This window comes from Bufo bufo, chromosome 8 (genome assembly GCF_905171765.1).
Source record: "Bufo bufo chromosome 8, aBufBuf1.1, whole genome shotgun sequence".
NCBI classification, from domain to species: Eukaryota; Metazoa; Chordata; class Amphibia; order Anura; family Bufonidae; genus Bufo; species Bufo bufo.
This window is the reverse complement of record NC_053396.1, coordinates 23,972,642-23,995,465: the sequence shown is the minus strand read 5'-3', so window position 1 is coordinate 23,995,465 and position 22,824 is coordinate 23,972,642. Positions and strand designations below refer to the sequence as shown.

The 22,824-nt window shown below is 44.1% G+C and overlaps 1 protein-coding gene across 1 annotated transcript in view; it reads right to left on the bottom strand.

The window, feature by feature from the left end:
* Nucleotides 1-3,037: 3,037 nt before the first annotated feature.
* SLC6A8 (solute carrier family 6 member 8) overlaps nt 3,038-22,824 on the bottom strand; it is a 60,527-nt gene continuing 40,740 nt past the window's right edge. Inside the window, exons 5-13 of the mRNA XM_040405871.1 lie at nt 19,796-19,930; nt 17,565-17,668; nt 12,775-12,899; nt 12,516-12,628; nt 10,752-10,889; nt 10,019-10,121; nt 7,308-7,408; nt 5,971-6,141; nt 3,038-5,072 (exon numbers count right to left, since the gene is read on the bottom strand). Of these exons, the coding sequence (XP_040261805.1) occupies nt 4,935-5,072; nt 5,971-6,141; nt 7,308-7,408; nt 10,019-10,121; nt 10,752-10,889; nt 12,516-12,628; nt 12,775-12,899; nt 17,565-17,668; nt 19,796-19,930 (1,128 nt within the window). The 3' untranslated portion in view covers nt 3,038-4,934. The remainder of the gene's footprint in view (nt 5,073-5,970; nt 6,142-7,307; nt 7,409-10,018; nt 10,122-10,751; nt 10,890-12,515; nt 12,629-12,774; nt 12,900-17,564; nt 17,669-19,795; nt 19,931-22,824) is intronic.

Sequence of the window (22,824 nt, the reverse complement as noted above, 5' to 3'; positions counted from 1 at the left end):
ACATTATCTTCTATGAATTACCTAAAATGAGTTGGCACAGTCAGAGCAACTAGAAAGAGTGTAAAATATTTGAGTTTGGGTAGGAGAGATCCTATCTAATAAATTGGACCAGTGTTTCCAAAGAATTGGCCAGTTATTCACAGCAGTGGTGCCATGTGTGTCCTCTAGAGGGTATGTGATTGGGGAATCTTTGATCGCTCTTGGCAGTATAAAAAATAGTGCAGTTAAAGCGGTGTTAAGGGATTAATCAACCATGGCAGATTTCTTTCAGAAACTAGACCACACTTGTCCACAGGTTGTGTGCGGTACTGCAGCTCAGCCCTTTTTACGACAATGGACCTGAGTGGTCATACCAGACATAACTCATGGTCAGATGTGGGGCTGTTTCTGGAAGAGAGCAACCATGTTTTACTAATCCTGTACAGCCTTGTTCAGATGGAAACAAGGTATTCTGGATAACCATAGAGTTTTGTTCGACTGGTTGTAAGTAGACCTAAATGTAAAGTTGGTCCAATTTTTTTGACCAATTGCGTGAAAATCTAAAGAAGATCTGTCAGGTTTCTATCAGATATCAGCATAGTACAGAAGGGATACATCGTTTACTAAGATTTCATACAGTATTTTATGTACAAAGCTAATTAACTGCTGGCAGGACTCCAAGAGAGAGCCCATGAGTCCGGCTCCCCTCCCACCCACATACAACGATTGACAGTTTTTCCTGTAGGAGATTGTATACAGACAGAGCTGCCAATCACTGTGTGTGGGCAGGTTAAGCAGGGCTCGCATGCTTTCTTTTGGAGTCAGGCTGCATTGATACAGCTTTAGGGCTCATGCACACAAACGTATTTTTTGTCCGTTCGTTTTTTTTGCAGCCTGTATGCGTAACCATTCACTTCAACGGGGCCGCAAAAAACGGAAATGACTCCGTGTGCATTCCATTTCCGTATGTCTGTTCCAGAAAAAAAATAGAACATGTCCTATTATTGTCTGCATTACGGACAAGGATAGGACTGTTCTATTAGGGGCCAGCTGTTCCGTTCCACAAAATGTGTAAGGCATGCGGCCGGTATCCGTGTTTTGTGGATCAGCAATTTTCAGACGGCAAAACAACAACGGTCGTATGCGTGAGCCCTTATAAATTTACAGGCTATGTAACACTTTTGTGGGGCATTTTATTTTATTATTGCATTGTACTCATTTTGAGCTGAAAATATTTTTTTTCAATTGGTATTTATTAAAAATGTTGAGCCCTTTTCTCTGTACAGCCTTGAGATTCTTTAGTAGAATCTGTCTGTTTTCACTCTGATCAGTCAGGCAGCTCAGCTGACAGCTCCTTATCTCTGACCTCTTAAACACTCATTATAGCTTAATTCTTATCTCTGATAAATAAGTATTTTAAAGATTAGGGTTATTAGATGACCGGCAAAAAGTAGAATTCACAATCATAAAAATAATTGCCCCGAAGGTGTACATAGCCTTTAACTACTGAGCCAAATCTTAGAATATTACAGCGTCTCTTCCTCTATTCTGACAAAAGGGCATTGTCAAGTAGACTACCCGTTTAAGTACTTCATTGATTCATGCAGTACAAAAAGGCTGCCTCCGATGAGAGGTGGTGACGTGCGAAATTACATGTATGAATCAAATTTCAATTCACTTCCGCATTGATTATATTTTTTATCGCATGGTTATACTATTTGTGTTGTATTATTATTTGCAAGATACTGCGAAAAAAACTCTCGCAGAATTTTGTAAAAATTGTGCTAATATAAGTTTATTTGACTTTTTGAGCTCTCTACAAGACAAGTGTTGAGGAAACATTGGAGTGTCCCTCATCGCAACCAGTCAGATGCCCACTTTCATTTGCATTGGTTGCAATGATCACCACAGCTAGCCTTATCTATAGCAAATAGTGCAGACATAGAAAGGAGCAGTTGCCCCTAGCAACCAATCAGAATTCAAATTTCATTTCTTAAAGGGGTTGTCCCACAAAAAATATTCTTCATTTGTCAAACCAGCACCTGGATCTGAATACTTTTGTAATTGCAAGTAATTAAAAATTTAGTATAGCCAGTCATTCAATAAAATGTATCTGTATAGCACCACGTGCTGTTTGTTCTTTTTCTTATTTCTCTGTCCACCATGCTCAGTTCCATCCTTCAACTGGCACCAGCTGTCTTAGAAGCTGTGACAGCTACAGGGAGAGAGCTGCAGCAGGAAGGACTCATCCCCTGAGCTGCAGAAAAAGAAAACCCCCTCCCTGAGCTGTGATAGGGAGAGAGCTGCAGAAGAAAGGACACACCCCCTGAACTGTGATAGGGAGAGAGCTGCAGAAGAACACACCCCCTGAACTGTGATAGGGAGAGAGCTGCAGAAGAACACACCACCTGAGCTGTGATAGGGAGAGAGCTGCAGAAGAAGAACACTCACCCCTGAGCTGTGATAGGGAGAGAGCTGCAAAAGAAAGGACACATCCCCTAAGTTGACACAAGGAGAGAGAGCGGCAGCAGAAAGGACATGCCCCTTGAGCTGTCAGCTTGAATAAATCTAGTAGAGCAATTACAGCAATATCTCAGAATCCATATGAGGTACAGGGCTGGTTCTAGCTTTTTTAGAAAAAGATGACATTGCCATTTACTATATGATGTCTAAATATTTTTTTTTACATAATTTTACATAGCTGTACTTTGATGGTTGCTAGGGTAACATAATATCCACTGAAAAATATAGGATGCCTCATAAAAGGACAAATCATGTTGGCACAGCTGGGCACAATGGGCCTGACATTAAAAACTGACATTGTTGACCATAGCAGCCAATCACAGTGCAACTTTTTCCAAAGCAGCTTAGGAGACGTAAGCTGAATTCTGATTCGTTTGCTATAGTCAACAAAAGTGAGTCCTATGTGTGACTACCTCTTCTCCACCACATGTACCAAATCCCCCTTTACATGACTGAGAAGTACATTAGAATCGCCACAAACGGCGAAAAACCACAAGAAATCACTATCATTCTTCTTCCCTTTTTACAAAGTCTCAAAATATAGCTCTTTTTACACTTTTGGCATAAAAACTTCATCTCTATACATCTGTAATCACAAAAAAATAAAATAAAAATTGCATTTTTGCGGCACAAAAATATTTGTTACAAAATTAGAAATTTGGATTTTTTTTTCTTTTGTTTAAAAAGCTCTTGAGCATAGTAATTCTGCTGCTAAGCATGCTGGGATGGGAAGCGCATATCATTCCAGTCCGTTACTGATATTTTATCTAAAAAAAATCTGATTAAATCTTAGAATTCAAGTTTTCTGGGAATTTCGGAGATTTGAGAGATTTCCTATGATACACCATGGCCTACGGTACTGACCCTGCTGCACACTTACCAATCCTCCCATTCCAAATTGCATATTAAGGCCCACCTCTGTTCAACCTAAGGAGACCCCATAATGCTGCCGAATTAACCCCGCCCTGGGACTGTTGGCGGGCATGCGGCTTTAGTGCATCAAATTTTTAATTGCGTGAGGTTAAAAATGTTTTAAATATATCTTCACCACAGGACGTGAAGATATGCGAGCTTGTGTTAAAGGGATGTATTAAGCTTTCAGTTTATGTTCCCGTTCAGACCTAACTGGTCTTTGATGCGTTTTTTTTTAGCCCACATTGCTTTCACGTTCTCTAAATAAAAAATAAAAAAATATATATATATTCCAAAGCTTCATGATGATTGCATTGGTTGATGCATAGGTTTCACTCTTCCTAGAGGCACTAAATGGACGTCGGCCACAGCAGTGCCGGTAGCAGCAGAGATCTCCCTTCTAAGCAGGGACGGGTACCTATATAAGCAGCGATTTTAGTATTTTCACATGTCTGTTAATACCGGTGGCGTTCTCGGGGGTCACCTGTACACACAACATGCATGTACAAATATACTGATAAAAAATAACAACAACAAAAAAACAAGAAAAAGTGCAAATACAGCATTTGCTGTTGTCTGCAGTGATGCAAGTGAAACAACCTGGACACCTCGACCCGCTTTCCTTCAGAGGGTGCATGAACGGGATGTAATGCTGATTTCCTAAGGGGTTAATAATACCTGTCTTGCTTTGTGTGGATTGCTGGAACCACGCAGTCACAGCAATCCTTCCAAACGCCGGTATTATTTACACTGGCATACGACGTGCCGCAATGCATGATGGGCGCCTGCCCTGGTATTTCTTTTGATGGATATTTCGGGCTGAGTGTTCCTGGTAGCAAAGGAAGAATGAGATTTGTTTTGATATCCCAAAAGCTTTTGGCAAACCCCCCCTTAAATCTGGAATTACCCAATGGTATCTGTTCTATGTGTTTGGCTATTACGATGAGATTCTTCAAAGCCTTCTACATCACCCTTAGTAAGGCTGAAGGTTCTAGTCCAGATTGGTGAGATTCTACCATTAATTCACACTTGAAATACCATTAGATACAGTAGTTAGAAGGTGCTGAGAGAACTAAAAGACTAGCAGCCCACTGGACAGAAGTAGTTGTCAGGGGTGGGCCATCATAATAACGTTGGTTTGGAAGATCTCAACAACCTGTCCACTTTTTTGGCCTCCTCATGCTTTCTAATTAGAAACATCAAAAAGTCTTTCCATAGCTAAAACTTTCCTGGTATTCCATGAAACAAATTGGTAGGATTACATTAACAGAAGTATATTTTCAGATCTTTCTTGAAATGGGCCATATCTAGAAGGCAGTAGATCCACCCTTGCGGCAAATTCTTCACATTTCCTCCACCAATGCAGAATAATCATTTCACAACTTGATGATTCATCATTAGGCGGAGATGTTTGCATTGGGAGTAGGACTTTAGTGTCTGTTTCTATCATCGCGGGTCATTGACGGAAGATGGAGTTTAGGAGTAAAACCTCAGAGGATCGCAGGTGGTAGATGTTCACTTCACATAACACTCTCGAAGATGATGACCTTATTATCTGACACAGGGCTCAAGCTCGTCAAGCTCTTGACATCTGGATCTGGTGACATATACTCTAAATGATGCGCTCCCCAGATGGGTTCAGTCAGACTATACCAACGCTGTCAATAAATATCAAGAAGGTCGTTAGATACATTGTGAGGTATAGACTTGAAGACTATTACATCTTTAATGCTCTGACCCCCACATGGACATGCACTTTTGGGTCACCTGAGAGTGCATGTATTCTCACTAGGAAGAGGGGAATAGGCCACTGCCAGAGGTATCTAGCAGCAGCTTACCTCCCTTGAAAACAAAATAACTGACCATGTTGTCGTTGCACCAACAAACTCTTTGGATGGTCAGACAGTCCCAACGAAATTGGTGGGTTTTGCCAACATTCATAGTGTCTGGCCACTTTTAGTGTTCGATTATTTTTTTTGCAACACCATCATAGGTGGAATTAAGCATTACACAGTACCCATTTAATCAATAGGTTGCCTGTGTAATATTATAAGACTGGACAGGTCCTCCAGAGCAAGAGACACTCTTTAGAACTGCTCTACACTCTGGCCAAGAGATAAAGATCCTGGTCAGATCCTGAAGTTTTAGGTGGATCTGTGTCCACTCTGGCCAAGAGATAAAGATCCTGGTCAGATCCTGAAGTTTTAGGTGGATCTGTGTCCTCATTCTATATTGTTAGTTCAGCAAATTTGCCTTTCCTCTAGTGGCCAGAGTTTAATCTACTGTGCTTAAACTATCCAGGAATCCAGACATTCTGATGTCGAGATGAAAAGATGAAACTGAAGGACCACCATTCAGCTTTACAAAACAGCTGCATGCCCCCTTTCATTGCATTGTAAACTCTGCTGGATCTCATGGGCCCATTTTGTTGCTAGGGACCATTATCACATCCAACCCTGAAGTAACTGGAACATCCTCCTTTTCTTTGGAGGGCCAGTCTATGAACTATGGCTAAACAGTTACATCTCAAATTCATGTAGAAGCCATTGCACTTACTTCTTTCACTGTCCCCTTGGCACTTGTGAATTTGTAAAGGAAGGTCACAGGAACACACAGCATAGAAGCCATAGCAAAGCACCAGCCGATTGCTTCACCCCACCATGGGTATATGTAGGTCTTATTGTACGTCAGAGGCTTGTAGTTGACTAGGTTAAAGATAAATATGGCCTGTGTAGTAGAAAGCAGGTCAGTGATTATGAGTTCTGGGCATAGGTTCTTCAAGAAAACAAAGACTTTAGAAATTAGTTCAGAACTTTTTTTATTTTTATTTTTCTCGCTGTTCTAGGAGCCTACACAATAAATTGTGCAAGAAAGAAGAAGGCACATGAGTCAATGTTGTATGAAAACATTCGTGGAAATCACTAGGCCTATTCTGTGCTCGGACAGCTGCGGGTTATGATAGGTTTCTTTGTTCAGGATCTGATCAAGTGGTATGAAGCAGCTGTCTTTAGCTTCATGATAAAGCAGTGGTGTCTAACCAGGGTTCTCCAGCTGTTGTGAAACTATGACTTCCAGAATGTTCTGACAGCCGCATGCTGGAAGCTGTAGTTTAGCAATATTGAGGGAGCCACAGGTTGGGGACCACATTTAAAAGGTATTATCAGATGAAGACCAAAATAGTGTGGAATGTCCTCAAACGTTAAAAGTTGCCCAGGGGATCTTTGGGACTCTGTCAGCAGTTTTGACCATGCCAAACTGCTGACAGCCCTAGGTAGGGACAGGGGAGAGCAGGACAAACATACCATTTGTATGTTCAGAAAAGGTAGGTTTGTCCTGCTCTCCTACTGCTGTCAACAGCATGGTCAAATCTGCTGACAGAGTCCGTTTAACTAATCCAAGTATGAGCTGCATCTTCAAGAGGTTTACTGGTGGTAGAGGTAGGAACCATGGAATGTGATGAGGTTTAATGGTAAAACCGCAGGTTATAATGTCCCTATGATATAATAATAGATTTTTTAAAGTTTTTTAGTACACTTTTTTTTATTTGTAGGTAAGGGACCCTCTGGCTGTAGAACTGGTAAGTGATAATGTGGCAAAGGCTTGTTTAGTTTGGATTAAAGTTTCAAATCAAAAGCCCATCATAAATATCTTTTCCATGTCTCAGCTACTTGGAAACACCATGTGGAATAGGCTAATTGCATAGGTGGACTTTCCTGAGGGCTCAAGATGCGACCAACATCACCCACTCATTCCCCTTTTTCTATTTTAAAGAAGAAGCCCATGGAGAAACTATAGTTATATTGGTGTAGTTAGAACAAAGCATGAGTTAAAGATGTAATCCAGGAACATTCGTTACAAAGGTCTTAACAAAATTTTAACAGAAGTAATCTTACCATGCACACGAAGGGTGTGATCACAGACCAGCACCATTTCATCCAAGGGAAAGGACGATATCCAATCATACGGGCAATGTCATCCATGAATCTATCAGCACCTGATTACATGAAATGAATGAAAAGATCAATACTGGCAGATCAATGTCCTCCATTTTTAGCAACATTTGAATGTATGAGATGGTGGTGGTTGTGATGCTGTTGGTTATAATGCTAAGTGTGATGGTGGTAGTTGTGAGGGTGTTCATGATAGTAGTAATTCGTGGTTGTTGTTGTGATGATGGCCGTGATGGTGGTAATTGTTGGTTTTGGTCATGATAGTGTTAGTTGTAATTCTAATTGTGGTAGTGATTGTGGTGTTCATGATGATGATAATTGGTGTTAGTTGTGACGGTGTTGGTTGCAATGCTAATTGTTATGGTGGTAATTGGTGGTGGTTGTGATAGTGTTGGTTGTAATGCTAATTGTTATGGTGGCCATGATTGTGGTGGCAATTGTCATGGTGGTCATGATAGTGATAATTGGTGTTAGTGGTTGTGGTGTTCATGATGATGATAATTGGTGTTAGTTGTGACGGTGTTGGTTGCAATGCTAATTGTTATGGTGGTCATGGTGGTAATTGGTGGTGGTTGTGATGATGTTGGTTGTAATGCTACTTGTTATGGTGGCCATGATTGTGGTGGTTGTGGTGTTAATTGTGATGGTGATCATGATGATGATTATTCTTGGTGGTTGTGATGATGTTGGTTGTAATGCTAAATGTTATGGTGGCTATGATTGTGGTGGTTGTGGTGGTAATTGTGATGGTGGTCATGAAGATGGTATTTGGTGGTTGTTGTGATAGTGTTGGTTATAATGCTAATTCTTATGGTGGCCATGATAGTTAGTGGTGGTAATTGTGATGGTGGTCATGATGGTGGTAATTGGTGGTGGTTGTGATGGTGTTGGTTGCAATACTAATTGTGATAGTGGTGGTTGAGCTATTGGTTGTGATGGTGGTGGTCATACAAGTGGTACCTTTGAAGGTGTTTGTGATGGTAGCGCTTATGTTTATGGATATATAGCTTGGCTGGTGCCTTCACTGAGAGCAAACAATCCCCCACCCCCATGAGTGTACTCAAGATGAACTCTCTGCAATATAGCAGGCTTCATCCTGTCTAATGCTCTGTCATTCGATCTATATGTTTGTATTTTTAGAGAATCCCTTCAAACCATTGTTCTATCAGTAATAAGAGGTAAAACTGCCAGCACAACATATTAGATAAGACGAGCCCTTTCTCTGTGCATCAGATATGCTGCAGCAAGTGTGAACAATGAGGCAATAGGAAAGCAGTCTAGGAGATGCTCAGTGACATGTATGCAGCTCAGCAAATCCCAAGGACAGAGCTATATTAAGACAGAGTTTTGGTGTAGAGGCGCATGCTTTGGATGACAGCCAACAGCCGTTCACGCTCGAGCTCCTGCATCTGCCTCTGAAGTGACTGGAGAATTATGGGTAGGACTCACTGGAAATAGAATTGGTCTATTAATCCATCTGAAATACAGACAAAACCTCACAGAGAGCCGGGGAACTGAAATCTCCAGCATGCCTTTTCAGCATTTGAATGCTGAACTTGAAGCTTCTGGGCCCCAATGCAAAGAAAGGTATCGGCCACGAAGATGATAAATTAATTTTAGGTGACAGTGAAATAGCATTTCTGCTTTGGTCCAGATTTGGTCAATTGAATATAGTGGGTAAGCCAAGGTTGTATTTAACACAGAGGAAGCTCTAAGGATTCTTTGAGGCCCTTGAGGACGCAATAATGGTTGGCCTCATTCTCCTTCCCCATTGACCGTGTGAACTGAGCAGCAATCCATTTACAAACACTACACCATTAGTGAACAGAAGATGAATGGGAGTCAGGAGTGTAACTAGAGGTCGGGCATAGGTTGTAGTATGACCCGAGCACTGGTGCCACATGTCTACATAGATGAACCAGAAGTTTCAACCTATGACACTGCCTAATAGCTATGATAGGATATAGTATCACCTGTGTCCTAGTGCATCACAACCACAGACATAAACCAGGGGCTTCAAACTATGTCTCAGCCATATGACCATGATAGTATGCAATATCATTCAAAACCTGGGGCCCCAAAACCACATAGATAGACAAATAGCTTTAATCTATATCTTGGTATGACCCAAGCCCTGATAACAATGGCTACATAGATGGACCAGGAGCTTCAAGCGATGTCACTGCCCAATAATCATGATAAATTTTAGTATTATGTTAGTCCTGGTACCCCCCTACCATATACATGGACCAGATGCTTTAAGCTATGTCTCAGCCCACTGACCATGATAGGTTGTCATATCATTAAAACCCTGGTGCCCCACAACCACATAGATAGACCAAAAGCTTCAAGCTATATCTCTCCTCAATGACCAGGTCAGGTTGTTGTAGTATCAACCAAGTCTTGGTGCCCCACAACCATACAGATGATTTTTTTGAGAAAAACGCGGGCAGCACTCTAGTTTTCTGTGTGATAGGGTGCAGGTTGTCGTGACCTCCTTCCAATTATATCTCCCCAATGGCCATGATAGGTTGTAGTATTACCTGAGACCCACATACCCACATAGATGACCCAAGAACTTCCAGCTCTCATGTGTTGCCGGAGGAACTATTACATAAATCATGTTCTGTTTTGCAGTTTGCCCACTGACTTACCATAAACCCAGGCAATGACCACACACTGCCAAAAAGTCTGCCATAGGAGAGTCATTCCACTAGCAGAGTAATAGTCAAACAGTTGGAAGACATACATTCCACCCTGGGAAGACAAACAAATACATCGAATGTTAGGTCACATCTAACTATTCAGCTCTACAATGATTTGATCTTAAAGGGGTTGTATACAATCAAAAAAACATGGCTGCTTTATTCCTGAAACAGCGCCACAACTGTCCGCAGGATGTGTCTGGTACTGCAGCTTAGCTCTATTCACCATAGAACCCTAGATTTGGTTCACTAGAACTGCATGGGTGTGGAAAGATACTACAGTATGGTTGTATTATGGTTGGGCCAGTTAAACAGTTGGTATTTTTTAGCCTTCCATGGTACACCCTGTTTATATGTAAGCAATGCAAATAATAAAAGATGCTCCAGCCAAAGTCAGACCATAGCAACAAAAAGGGTTATTGTTCCAAATGCAACATTAGGTAGCCTGATCATGTGCTAATACTTGATGACATTCAAAACATGGATTACGAAATCTGCTCCTTTTTCTCGGAAGTGATGTGTAGCGGTATTCATACTGACCTCATGTAGCACAATGACAGGTTTTTTTTATATGCTCCATAAAACAAGTGTGATATAAAAGATATGTAACGATATACGGACTGCACCAAAAAGCTACCTTAAGGTTTATAATCATATATGGAAAAATAATAGGAAGTCATACCTCCGTCAACATGGAGAGGTCAATGAGGAACATGACCACGCAGAAAATGGCCACGGCTACTTCTCGTTGGAATCGGAAATAATAGCGTGCCGGAAGCAGGTCCAGGATGGCAGTAATGAAACCTTCCACACCTACAAACTGTAATACGATATAATAGTGACCAGGTGACATTATATGCAGTATGTCCACGTTCCTGAGACATTCCACATCTCACATCTGATGGTTATGGTATTAGTGAAAAGTCATATGGATAAGATAATATATCTGTAAAGTACAAAACTTATTTCCAAATGCCCAATTAGTGATGTTTGAAGTTCTCCATTTAGAGCGTTATTTATTAGCCTAAATATATAGTGGCTACGAAGAGCGTCTTTAGGCCTCATGCACACGACCGTTGTTGGGTTCCGTGTCCGTTGTTCCGTTTTCTGTGATTTTCTGCGGACCCATTGACTTTCAATGGGTCCATTGAAAACTCGGATAATGCACCGTTTGTCATCCGCGTCCGTGATCCGTGTTTCCAGTCCGTGAAAAAAATATGACCTGTCCTATTTTTTTCACGGACAGGGACGTGCTGGATCCGGCAATCTGGACACAAACTGATGGCATTTGTCAGACGTATCCGTCTGACAAATACATTGAAATACCGGATCCGTTTATTCGGTGTCATCCGGAAAACGGATCCGGTATTATTATTTTTTTGCATTTTTAAAGGTCTGCGCATGCGCCTGATCCGTTTTGCCAGGACACTTAATGCCGGATCCGGCACTAATACACTTCAATGTAAATTAATGCCGGATCCGACATTCCGGCAAGTGTTCCATATTTTTTTGGCCGGAGAGAAAACTGCAGCATGCTGCGGTATTTTCTCCGTCCAAAAAACGTAATAGGGACTGAACTGATGCATCCTGAACGGATTGCTCACCATTCAGAATGCATTAGGATAAAACTGATCAGTTTTTTTCCGGTATTGAGCTCCTGTGACGGAACTCAATAGCGGAAAACAAAAACGCTAGTGTGAAAGTACCCTTATTCACTGCTCATCACCGACGTAATGTGTTTGTTGCGCCCGAAATCTCACGCATTTCCGGGTCGAGCGCAGCTGGCGCATGCGCACTTTGTATTGTGTGGCCGATGCCAGTACACTGCGCGGGCGCTGACATGTGTATGCACGTCGCATGCGTGAGATTTCGGGCGCAACAAACACATTACGCCGGCGATGAGCAGTGAATAAATTAGCAGTGGGGCGGTGCTGGGCTCCGAGATAATGGGCGCCGCTGGGCTCCAACGGCCGGAGGTAAAGCCCCTTGGGCTCCTTATCAAGGTAATTAACATATGATTAAAAGCTATTTTCTAGACAAAGGGCTGTAATACTAGTATATTTTAATGTAAATCGTGGAGACTGATGTGAACCACAAAGTTCACCTGATCACTGGAGATCCTAACAGTGGTGGACCTTGTGATCAGCTGATCATTGAGGCAATTATTCTTACAAATAAATGTATGTCTAAGGTGTTCCATCTTTTTTATATAGGGGCTATCAAGTTGTCTTGCCTCTTCTTTGTATTCACTTCTGTGTCCACATGAAGATATAAACTATAACATGGTATTAGGGATCCATTATTTTGATCCTCCTCATAGGCCTACATATGACCCATGGCTTCTAGGTTTGAACGTAGAACTTAATAATCCTATGTGAAATTACAATAGCAACAGTAATACTTCCACTGACCAATCCATAAAATAATGTATAAAAAGGAAATTTACCTGACTGTCCAAGCCAAGGAGAAGCAGCATAAAGAAGAACAAAGCAGACCAGAGAGGTGCCACCGGCATCAGACTCACTGCCCGAGGATACGCAATAAATGCCAGCCCCGGCCCTGAGTATAGAAAACACATTTATTGTGAAGATCCTTCCATCCATGTAGACAAGCCAAACAAGCCCAATGGCTATGTAAAAATCTGACTTTAGCGTACTGGAGGAGTCAGGAGTCCTCACAAAGAGTGTTCTTCAGAAGGTGCTTACCTGATTCAGCCACTTTGGAAATGTCCACGCCCTGCTCATTTGCCATAAACCCAAGAATGGAGAAGACCACAAAGCCAGCGAAGAAACTGGTCCCACTATTAATTAGTGCGAGGATGAAGGCATCTCTGAGGAGAAAGACATGGTTGGTGAGGAGAAAGACATAGTTGATTAGAAGGCAAATGTTCCTGTGACTTTTTCAAGCTCCTTACGACACTTGTGTGAGTTCCCTCAACCCTGAATGCCCTGACCACCACCTGCCTGATAAAGTTGACCTATTAATTCTCTGTTAACCAATAGTCCTACGTGTGACATTGTTTCTTGCAGGATTCTGGTCAGCTGAATAGATCAAGCTGGTTTATCAATCTACTCAAAAAGTATCTACCATATAGACCAATCCAATGGCTGCAATGCAGTCTGTGAAGAGTTGGGCCTAAGCCTATGTTGACCTATTCCTTATGAGTATTTTAAAGCTGCATAGAGTTCCACTCGACATAGATAGGCCTGGGGACCATCTATCTTCTCAGAAGATAAAGAAGCTGTACTCATGCTGGCCTGCTCTGTCCATGGCCTGACTACCACCTGCCTGATAAAGTTGACCCATTAATTCTCATTTAACCAATGTCCAGCATGTGATATGATTCTGATCAGCTGAATAAATCAGGCCGGCTTATTGATCTACTTAAAAGGTATCTACCATGGAGACCAAACCAATGGCTAAAATGGAGTCTGAAGACTTGGGCCCAAGCCCATGTTGACCTTTTCCCTATGAGTATTTTGAATATGTATAGGGTTCCACTCCATATATATAGGACTAGGGAGAGGACCATCTATCTTTTCACAAGATGAAGAAGGTGTACCCATGCCGGACTCTCCTGTCCAAGACTGAAGTGGTGGTGGTAGTATGAACTAGTACCAACAGAGGAACCATTTACATTTTTTGATAAGAAACCCCAAAGTCATAGCCATAAGGCAGGGTTGGACTTGCCCACCAGACTGCCAGAGGATCCCCTGTTGGGCCCAGGCTCTGATACTTTAGTGGGCCTCAAAAGGTCCAGGATAAAACATCTGGACTTGGAGCTAATCCTTTGCCCCTAAGGTCTATTTCTTCTTTACTTAACCTCATAGATGATTTACAGTTTGGGTCTTGAGAATAATTTACTCTGGTGGGTCCAAGAAACCCCAGTCGACACTGCTATTAGTGTCACTGAGGTAGCAGTTACATCTTTGAGCTAGTGTCTGAGGGAGCCCAAAAGCCCCTCTGCCACATAAGAAGGCATCAATATTATAAATGGCACTTGGAAGATGGAGGGCCCTGGTCCAGATATCTCAGGGGCTTCAAGTTATGCCCCAGTGTAATCTCCCTTCTATACATGGAGGTTTTTTTTTAATGACATTCTCAAAATGGCTGCCTCCATTTCATCACTTTAACAGCTTGTTACAAAATGTAATAGTTGCTTTCCCCTGTTTCTCGGGAGGAAATTCTGACAGAAAATGAGACCTTCGAGACCTATGTATAGCTTGAATCAGTGACATCAGCCCTTGAAATACATAGGGTATCAGTTGTTGAGCTAAGAATGACTCCTGTGAATTAAGGTGGGGACTGATTATTCTACAGGAACCATGCTCGCCCCTCATGGACACCGCCGTCCGGCCCATCCATCTATATTACACACAGGCAGCTGTCATGTCATTCTAACCTCAACTCACAGGTTTCTCCTTTCCGCAGCTGTTGTGTACGGCCATCGATCTCACTGTATGACCCCACTGTCAGACGCTTGATCCTGTTTAGTTAAAGTGGCCTTCATCATAAGTTTCTGACCCTACCTAAGCATTGTTTTACCTAATTCTGTTGACCCACCCCCATAGGTTCTCCCTTCAAGGGGGTCGCCCAATTTAGAAAACTCACTTTCAGATACCATGTTAGGAACCACGGGGGAACATGGCTACAAAAAGTTTCTCTGACTCTGTAGGGCCAGGCAGGTCATTGCATTAATCTCAATGCCACCGGGTACTTCTTTATTTAGCCGGTGGTTGCCCTTTGGAGAGAAATAGGGTGGGACGCCCTATGCTTAGGGGGGAACCCTACTAACAAAAAAAACTTTTAACATTACTAGTCTGGATTTTTTTTTTGATCTCTTAGTCCATGGCCAACATCGGGGCAGAACAGGATTCTGCAACTTTTTAACTAATAAAATGCATGTTTAACTTCATCATCATTTTCAAGATCTCTGTTTTCTGTCAGTGAGTAGAAAATATTAATGGTCAGTCGGATGCCCCTGTGTAAAATCTGGGGCCTCCCAACCATCATGTTTCATTTTGAATATTGCAGTGCTTGTCTCTTCCTAGCCATAGACCTCAGCAGACCGTGTGCAAATTCCATTGAATTCTATAGGTACAACAGATGGCAAGGGAAGGGGGGTGTCACAGGACCCCCTGCTCTCCCAATAGCTGAGGGTCATAAAGAGGACCTGTCGCCTCTCCTGACATATCTTTTTTAGTCACCACTCGCATTCCCCATGTAATAGCAATTCTATAGCATCTATTCTTATGACTCTGCTCTGTGCCATTCCTCTGATATGCCTACTAGAAGTTATAAATAAATTGCCTGCGGTCTGCAACGAAGGTCCATTTGAGTGTTACCAGTTGGGGGGGGGGTGTCCCTGCACAGTCTGACACCATCCAATCAGTGATGCCAGTGTCAGACTGTGCAGGGACACCCCCCTTCCCAAGTGGTAACACCCTGCGGGACCTTTATTGCAGACTGCTGGCAATTCATTTATAAACATCTAGTAGGAATAATAGAGGAATAGTATAACATAAAGTCATGAGAATAGAGCAGGTCAGGTCTGGAGCCTCAGAATCTAAACAAAAATGCTTTCATTCACTGACAACAATGTCCAGTTTATAGAAGGTCTGATTGCGCTTGGCTCAGCTTTTCCCTGGGTACTAGTTGGGATAGTGGATGAGTGTTTGTCACAAATGCCTTTCACTTGGCTGGGGACAGGACAAACACTTTACCCCCGTGAGCGCCTTCCATTCAGTACTCTATGTGCCGATCCTCTACCCACACAGTACACAGGAAATGAATGCCGCCCATTAAAGGCATGAAACTATGGAGGTGGGAAAATATATTCCTGGCCCTAAAACAAGCAAAGCCGGCAGCGGAAAGCAATACATAGACTGGACTTGTTTGTCTATCCTACAGGGACCATACATTAGAGGACCATACATCTGGGCCGGTTTTTAGCTCCCTGGCAGCCATTTTGGGGCAGATATATGAAAAGCTGCCTTTGTTGCTCATAGCAACCAATCACAATGCAGCTTTCATTTTCCAAGAGCAGAATGCAAAAAGAAAGCTGCGCTGTGATTGGTTGCCATGGGTCTTTCATGTAGATCGTTTTCATAAAGCTCCCCTTGAGAATACTGTGATAGAAACCTACTGTAATATATGTTTTCAAGCAATTTGATGTTCAAGATCTCTGCTTGCTGTCAGTGAATAGATTATTATTATTTTCCATCGCTCCATTCACTTAGGGTAGGTTGGGGTCCCAGTTGTCAGACCCCCACCTATCAGATACTAATCACCTATCCTGTGGGACTAACCCTCCTAAGCTGTGACCGAGAGAGAGCTGCAGCAGAAAGGACACACCTCCTGAGCTGCAATAGGGAAAGAACTGCAGCAGAAAAGACACAATTTCTGAGTTGCAATAGGGACAGAGCTGCAGCAGAAAGGACACAGAACCCCTGAGCTATGATAGGGAGAGAGCTGCAGCAAAAAGGACACACACCCTGAACTGGACACACCTCCTGAGCTGTGAGAGGGAGAGAGCTGCAGCAGAAAGGAAACACCTCCTGAGCTGCAATAGGGAGAGACCTGCAGCAAAAAAAACACACACCTCTGAGCTGCAATAGGGAAAGAGCTGCAGCAGAAAAGGCACACTTCCTGAGCTGCAGTAGGGAGAGAGCTGCAGCAGAAAGGAGACACCTTCTAAGCTGTTATAGGGAGAGAGCTGCAGCAGAAAGGACACACCTCCTGAGCTGTGAGAGGGAGAGAGCTGCAGCAGAAAGGAAACACCTCCTGAGCTGCGATAGGGAGAGACCTGCAGCGAAAAGGACACACCTCTGAGCTGCAATAGGGAAAGAGCTGCAGCAGAAAAGGCACACTTCCTGAGCTGCAGTAGGGAGAGAGCTGCAGCAGAAAGGAGACACCTTCTAAGCTGTTATAGGGAGAGAGCTGCAGCAGAAAGGACACACCTCCTGAGCTGTGAGAGGGAGAGAGCTGCAGCAGAAAGGAAACACCTCCTGAGCTGCGATAGGGAGAGACCTGCAGCGAAAAGGACACACCTCTGAGCTGCAATAGGGAAAGAGCTGCAGCAGAAAAGGCACACTTCCTGAGCTGCAGTAGGGAGAGAGCTGCAGCAGAAAGGAGACACCTTCTAAGCTGTGATAGGGAGAGAGCTGCAGCAGAAAGGACACACCTCCTGAGCTGTGATAGGGACAGAGCTACAGCAGAAGGGACACATCCCCTAGAAATGTCACACCCCCTGAGCTGCCAGCTTGAAAAAAGTGTAGAACGAAATTGGAGCAATAAATGAGGAGATCTCTGGATCCATGTGAGGTACAGGGCTGGTTCTAAGTTTGTTGGAAATAGGTTGTTATATACTATATGATGTTTATATGATTTTCTTACAATAATCATTGGATTAACCCTTTAAATTAAGGGATCTGATTGGTCGCCCCTGTGTTTACGGTTTACATGTATGGAAAAGCTTTATTAGATGCTTTCTTACTTGTAACAGTCATTGTTAAAGCGATTATAGCTGCCCAGCGCTGTCAGGGCTCCGAGTCCTATGGCATAAGAGAAGAAGATCTGTGTCCCGGCATCAATCCACACCTGTGACAATGAGAAGGGTGACACGTTATAAAGCACACGTGTGTCCTGTGACCTTAGCGGTAACATGTTCAGAACATACTAAAGGCACATCCGACCTCTGGGAAGGATCAGGAGAATGAAGGAACTTGTTTGATCCTGACACGTTGACGCTCCGGGCCACCCGAAGTACTGGGAACTTCAGCAGAGCCCCATTCAAGTGAATGGAACTGTGGGTGGCCATTAGCGCTGCTGAGCTGCTCCTTCATTCTCAGGATCGGTAAGGGTCTCCGCAGCCAGGACCCACAAATCGGTAAGTAATGGCACAGCCTAGCTTCATGGATATGCTGTCACTTAGCATGGCGGGTGGCTTGACCCATTTGTCACACCAGATTTGCACAGCACTTTACAGTGCCAACACATTGGATGCGATTTAAAAATAAATAAAAAATCGTCATTATTTCCAAGACTTCTGCTTGCTGTCAGTGAATAGACGTGAAAAAATGTATTCTGATCACATCCAGCTTCAAAGCTTGTCACAACAGAACCGAATGCTGAAACGCTGTATCATGCCATCCGCCAATCCAATTTTCATTTGTTCACCATTTGCACAATCTCTGTTTGCTGTCAGCGAATGGAACCATTATTGTTTATATAAAGAGTATCCCTAGTCCTCTTCGCAGTGCAGAGTTTGGCACAATTGTGAGTGGTCTGTGCAATCCTCTGTGAGCCCATCGGCCTAAACCCTTTGCTCATACATTTGTCTCTGTACTGACAGCAAGCAGAGATCTGGAAAGACAAAGTGTAAGTCTGAAAGTATTTAATGATACAGTCATTAACGGGGCTCTGAAACATTTGACTATTGATAACCTATCCTTAGGATAGGTCATCAATATCAGATCCCGGCGCCCCCTACCGATCAGCTGTGCGGCACCAGAACCAGGTACCAGTGTGGTTCCACATGGTTACTACAGCGCTGCTCACATTCACTTGATGTATAGAAGGTAATTGCTCTGTATTGTTCTGACATTTCTTAATCATCTTTTCTTAGAGCTGTTCATGGTGCTGTCCCTCTGTTATTCCTCCTGGAAATGCATGAATATATTGACCAGTGGGTGTTACCATTCCTCTTGGGATCAGTATCCTCCGGCTTTCCAGCTGTTTGTAAAAACTACAACTCCCAGCAGGAATACTTGCTTGGATGTTCTCATAGCCCCCCATAACAGTGAATGGAGCATGCTGGGAGTTATAGTTCCGCAACAGCTGGGCTTACTTACCTCGCCTGCTTCTGAGCTGGTTGGATTGTGTCAAAGCGTATGGCGACTCAACCCGTTAAATGATAAATCCCAATTATCAATGTACTGTGGTCATAAAGTTCAAGGAGGAATAACAGAAGAACAGACGCTCCGTGATTGACATTTCATAGGGAAGGCAAGTATTTTTTCCTCTACCAGAATATTTAGGACATGTCAGGAGAGCTAACAGGTTCGCCTTCAGTCAGTATCCCCCAACCTGCGCTGTAGTTCTGCGACAGCCGGAGAGCCCCAGGTTGGGGAATACTGATTTAAAGGGGTATTCCCACCCGGGACATTGATGGCCTATCGCTAGGCTATGCCATTAATGTCCTATGGGTTTGGGTCTCACCGAAGTGAACAGAGAACAGCCGCGCATGCGTGGTCACCCTCCATTCACCTTCCGAAAATAGGCAAGCGATGGCTCGGCTATTTCCAGCAGTCCCATATCGGTCGCATGCGCAGTGTGCTCTCTTTCCCTTCGAGGGAGCAGGTCCCAGACGAGAATACCCCTTTAAACCATATTAGAGGAAGCATCTTAAGGTCTCGAACCTGTAATGACTGTTCTTCCGCAGGAGACGGGTCCATATATGTTCCTGCTCAGTGAGCCAAACTAATGGCCGCAGGGTGAACATTTAAACCAAAGGCATTTTGTTTTAACCACAGATTCTTAATGATTTAGAAGAATCTGTTGATGATGAGATTCTGCACAGACATAAAACTTCACGGTGCTGCCAAGATGAAGACTCTTCCCCCGGAGACCGGATAAAAGCTCTTTGTCGGCGGCAGCAGCCGCATTATGGAGGAACTCTGCTAGGAAATGTGTAAACCATAGAGCTCAGTTCTCCCTTCATTTTACCTGGGCAGAGCCAAGCTTAGACCAGTCGGGCTTAAGGTAGTATATGATGCCCTCGGTAGCACCTGGCAGCATGGCACCGCGAACAAGGAGGATGAGCAAGACGACGTACGGGAACGTGGCCGTGAAGTAGACAATCTGTAGGAACAGAGAACACAAGGGTGAAGATACATAGTCACATATCTGCTGTATATACACGGCATATATAAGATTTATAATAACTAGTCAAGTGGAACTCGGTCCGGATTTTAGGAAAGTTTCGAAGCCGAATTTCCTCGCGTTCCGTGGTAATTTTTCCTAAAATGGCGGCTGGAGTGGTCTTAGAAAGAGCAGGAAAAAAAAACTCACCATGCAGTCCGCTCCTCTCGTGAGTGGAAAAGACCTGCACTGAGCGTGGTGACGTCATCGTGCTCAGCGCAGGCCTTTTTGACTCAAGAGAGGAGCGGACTGCACGGTGACGTCATTGCGCTCAACGCAGGCCTTTTCCACTCAAGAGAGGAGCGGACTTCCCGGTGACGTCATCGTGCTCAACGCAGGCCTTTTCCACTCAAGAGAGAAGCAGACTTCCCGGTGACGTCATCACGCTCAGCGCAGGTCTTTTCCACTCAAGAGAGAAGCGGACTTCCCAGTGACGTCATCGCGCTCAGCGCAGGCCTTTTCCACTCAAGAGAGGAGCGGACTTCCCGGTGACGTCATCGTGCTCAATGCAGGCCTTTTCCACTCAAGAGAGGAGCGGACTGCGCAGTGACGTCATCACGCTCAGCGCACGTCTTTTCCACTCGAGAGGACTTCCCAGTGACGTCATCGCGCTCAGCGCAGACCTTTTCCACTCAAGAGAGGAGCGGACTTCCCGGTGACGTCATCGCGCTCAGCGCAGGCCTTTTCCACTCGACAGAGGAGCGGACTGCACGGTGACGTCATTGCGCTCAGCGCAGGTCTTTTCCACTCAAGAGAGGAGCGGACTTCCCGGTGACGTCATTGCGCTCAACGCAGGCCTTTTCCTCTCAAGAGAGGAGCGGACTTCCCGGTGACGTCATCGCGCTCAACGCAGGCCTTTTCCACTCAAGAGAGGAGCGGACTGCGCAGTGATGTCATCGCGCTCAACGCAGGCCTTTTCCACTCAAGAGAGGAGCGGACTGCGCAGTGATGTCATCGCGCTCAGCGCAGGCCTTTTCCACTCAACAGAGGAGCGGACTGCGCAGTGACGTCATCACGCTCAGCGCAGGTCTTTTCCACTCAAGAGAGGAGCGGACTGTGGAGTGACGTCATCACGCTCAGCGCAGGTCTTTTCCACTCAAGAGAGGAGCGGACTGCGCAGTGACGTCATCACTCTCAGTGCAGGTCTTTTCCAATCAAGAAAGAAGTGGACTGTGCAGTGACGTCATCACTCTCAGCGCAGGTCTTTTCTACTCAGGAAAAAAACCAAAAGGCCATATTGCACTAGGGTATTGCCGTTCTTATCGGCCGTTAGATGGTGGCACTTCTGTCTAAGTAAAAACGGTCCCATTGATGGATGGGCTGAATGGGGTTTTAACATAGTGATTTGTGACAAATGAATCGAATTTCTTGTCAAACTTTTTCAAAAAAAATTCTAAACTTCGCTCATCTCTAATAATAACCCATGATGAAGTCAGGGTCTGCCTGCGCGGTCACCACTCACCCTGACGGCCTGGGCACCTAAGGGTGCATTCATGTTACCGTTTTGTTTTCCGTTCTTCTGCGCAGAAGAACAGAAAAAAAAAAAAAGGATCCATTATTTTGAGCATCAGCATGAGATCAGTTTTTGTAAGTTCCGTCAGGGATCCGTTATTTTAGACAGAAGGCACGGTACTCCTCGCAGGACTTTTCTCCCATCTAAGGCCTCATTCACATCTCAGTTCTGACTGACCAAATAACTGAAGTGTGAACTCAGCCTTGGGGTGCATTCACACCACCGTTTTGTTTTGCGTTCTTCTGATCCTTCAGAAGAAAAACAAAACGGATCCGTTATTTTGAGAATCAGTTATGATCAGTTTGAGTCACTTCCGTTCACATCACCGTTCAGCCTTTCCGTTCTCCTGCTCCGTTTAGGAGCAGAAGAACGGAAAGGACGGAAAAGGCACATAACGGACGCCAAACTGAGTCAAACGGAGCCCTTAGGACCCCACAGACTATAATGGGGTCCGTTATGTTTCCGCTCAGAGGATGATTTTTTAAGCGGAGACAAAAGTTGTGCATGCAGGACTTTTGTCTCCGCTTCAAAATCATCTTCTGAGCGGAAACATAACGGACCCCATTATAGTCTATGGGGTCCTAAGGGCTCCGTTTGACTCAGTTTGGCGTCAGTTATGTGCCTTTTCCGTTCGGGCGGAAAGGCTGAACGGTGATGTGAACGAAGCCTTAGGCGGCTTATAGTCGGACCTCAATGGGGACTGGGCGGTGAAGTAGAGGATCCGGCAGGCTGCTCTGTGTGATGTGAACGAAGCCTAACGGAACTGATAAAAAAGGATGCAAACTGATCACAACTGATGCTCAAAATAGCGGATGTTTTTTTTTTTTTTTAAGTTTCTGTTCTTCTGACGGATCAGAAGAACGGAAAACAAAACGGTGATGTGAATTCACCCTTAGCACCATATGACGGTATTATTTGCACATTATAGAAGGTATTGCACCTGGCGCCATCCGACTGTTCCTGCTGACTGAGTGACCCGCTTCCAGTAAGTGCTGAGAAGGTCGATTTTTAGGGTTAGTAGCCCTTTAAGGATTCTTCAACCATGTCTTACTAAAATCAGTGTTACCGTATGTAGCGCCTGGCTGTGAGTCAGTGGTTCCCCATAGAGATCCTTCAGACAAGACCGTGATCACATGACGCAGCTGCTGCCCTTTACTCAGCGCCCACAACCCACATCGGGCCCTGTCCATTCAGACTGGAATTCATATGAGCATCGATGTCTGGGGGTCATTACATATAAAACTAGTCCTAGATATATGTATGATGTGTATAGATGTGGATTGGTATGGGACGCCTTTAAAAGGGTTGTGCCACCATTAAA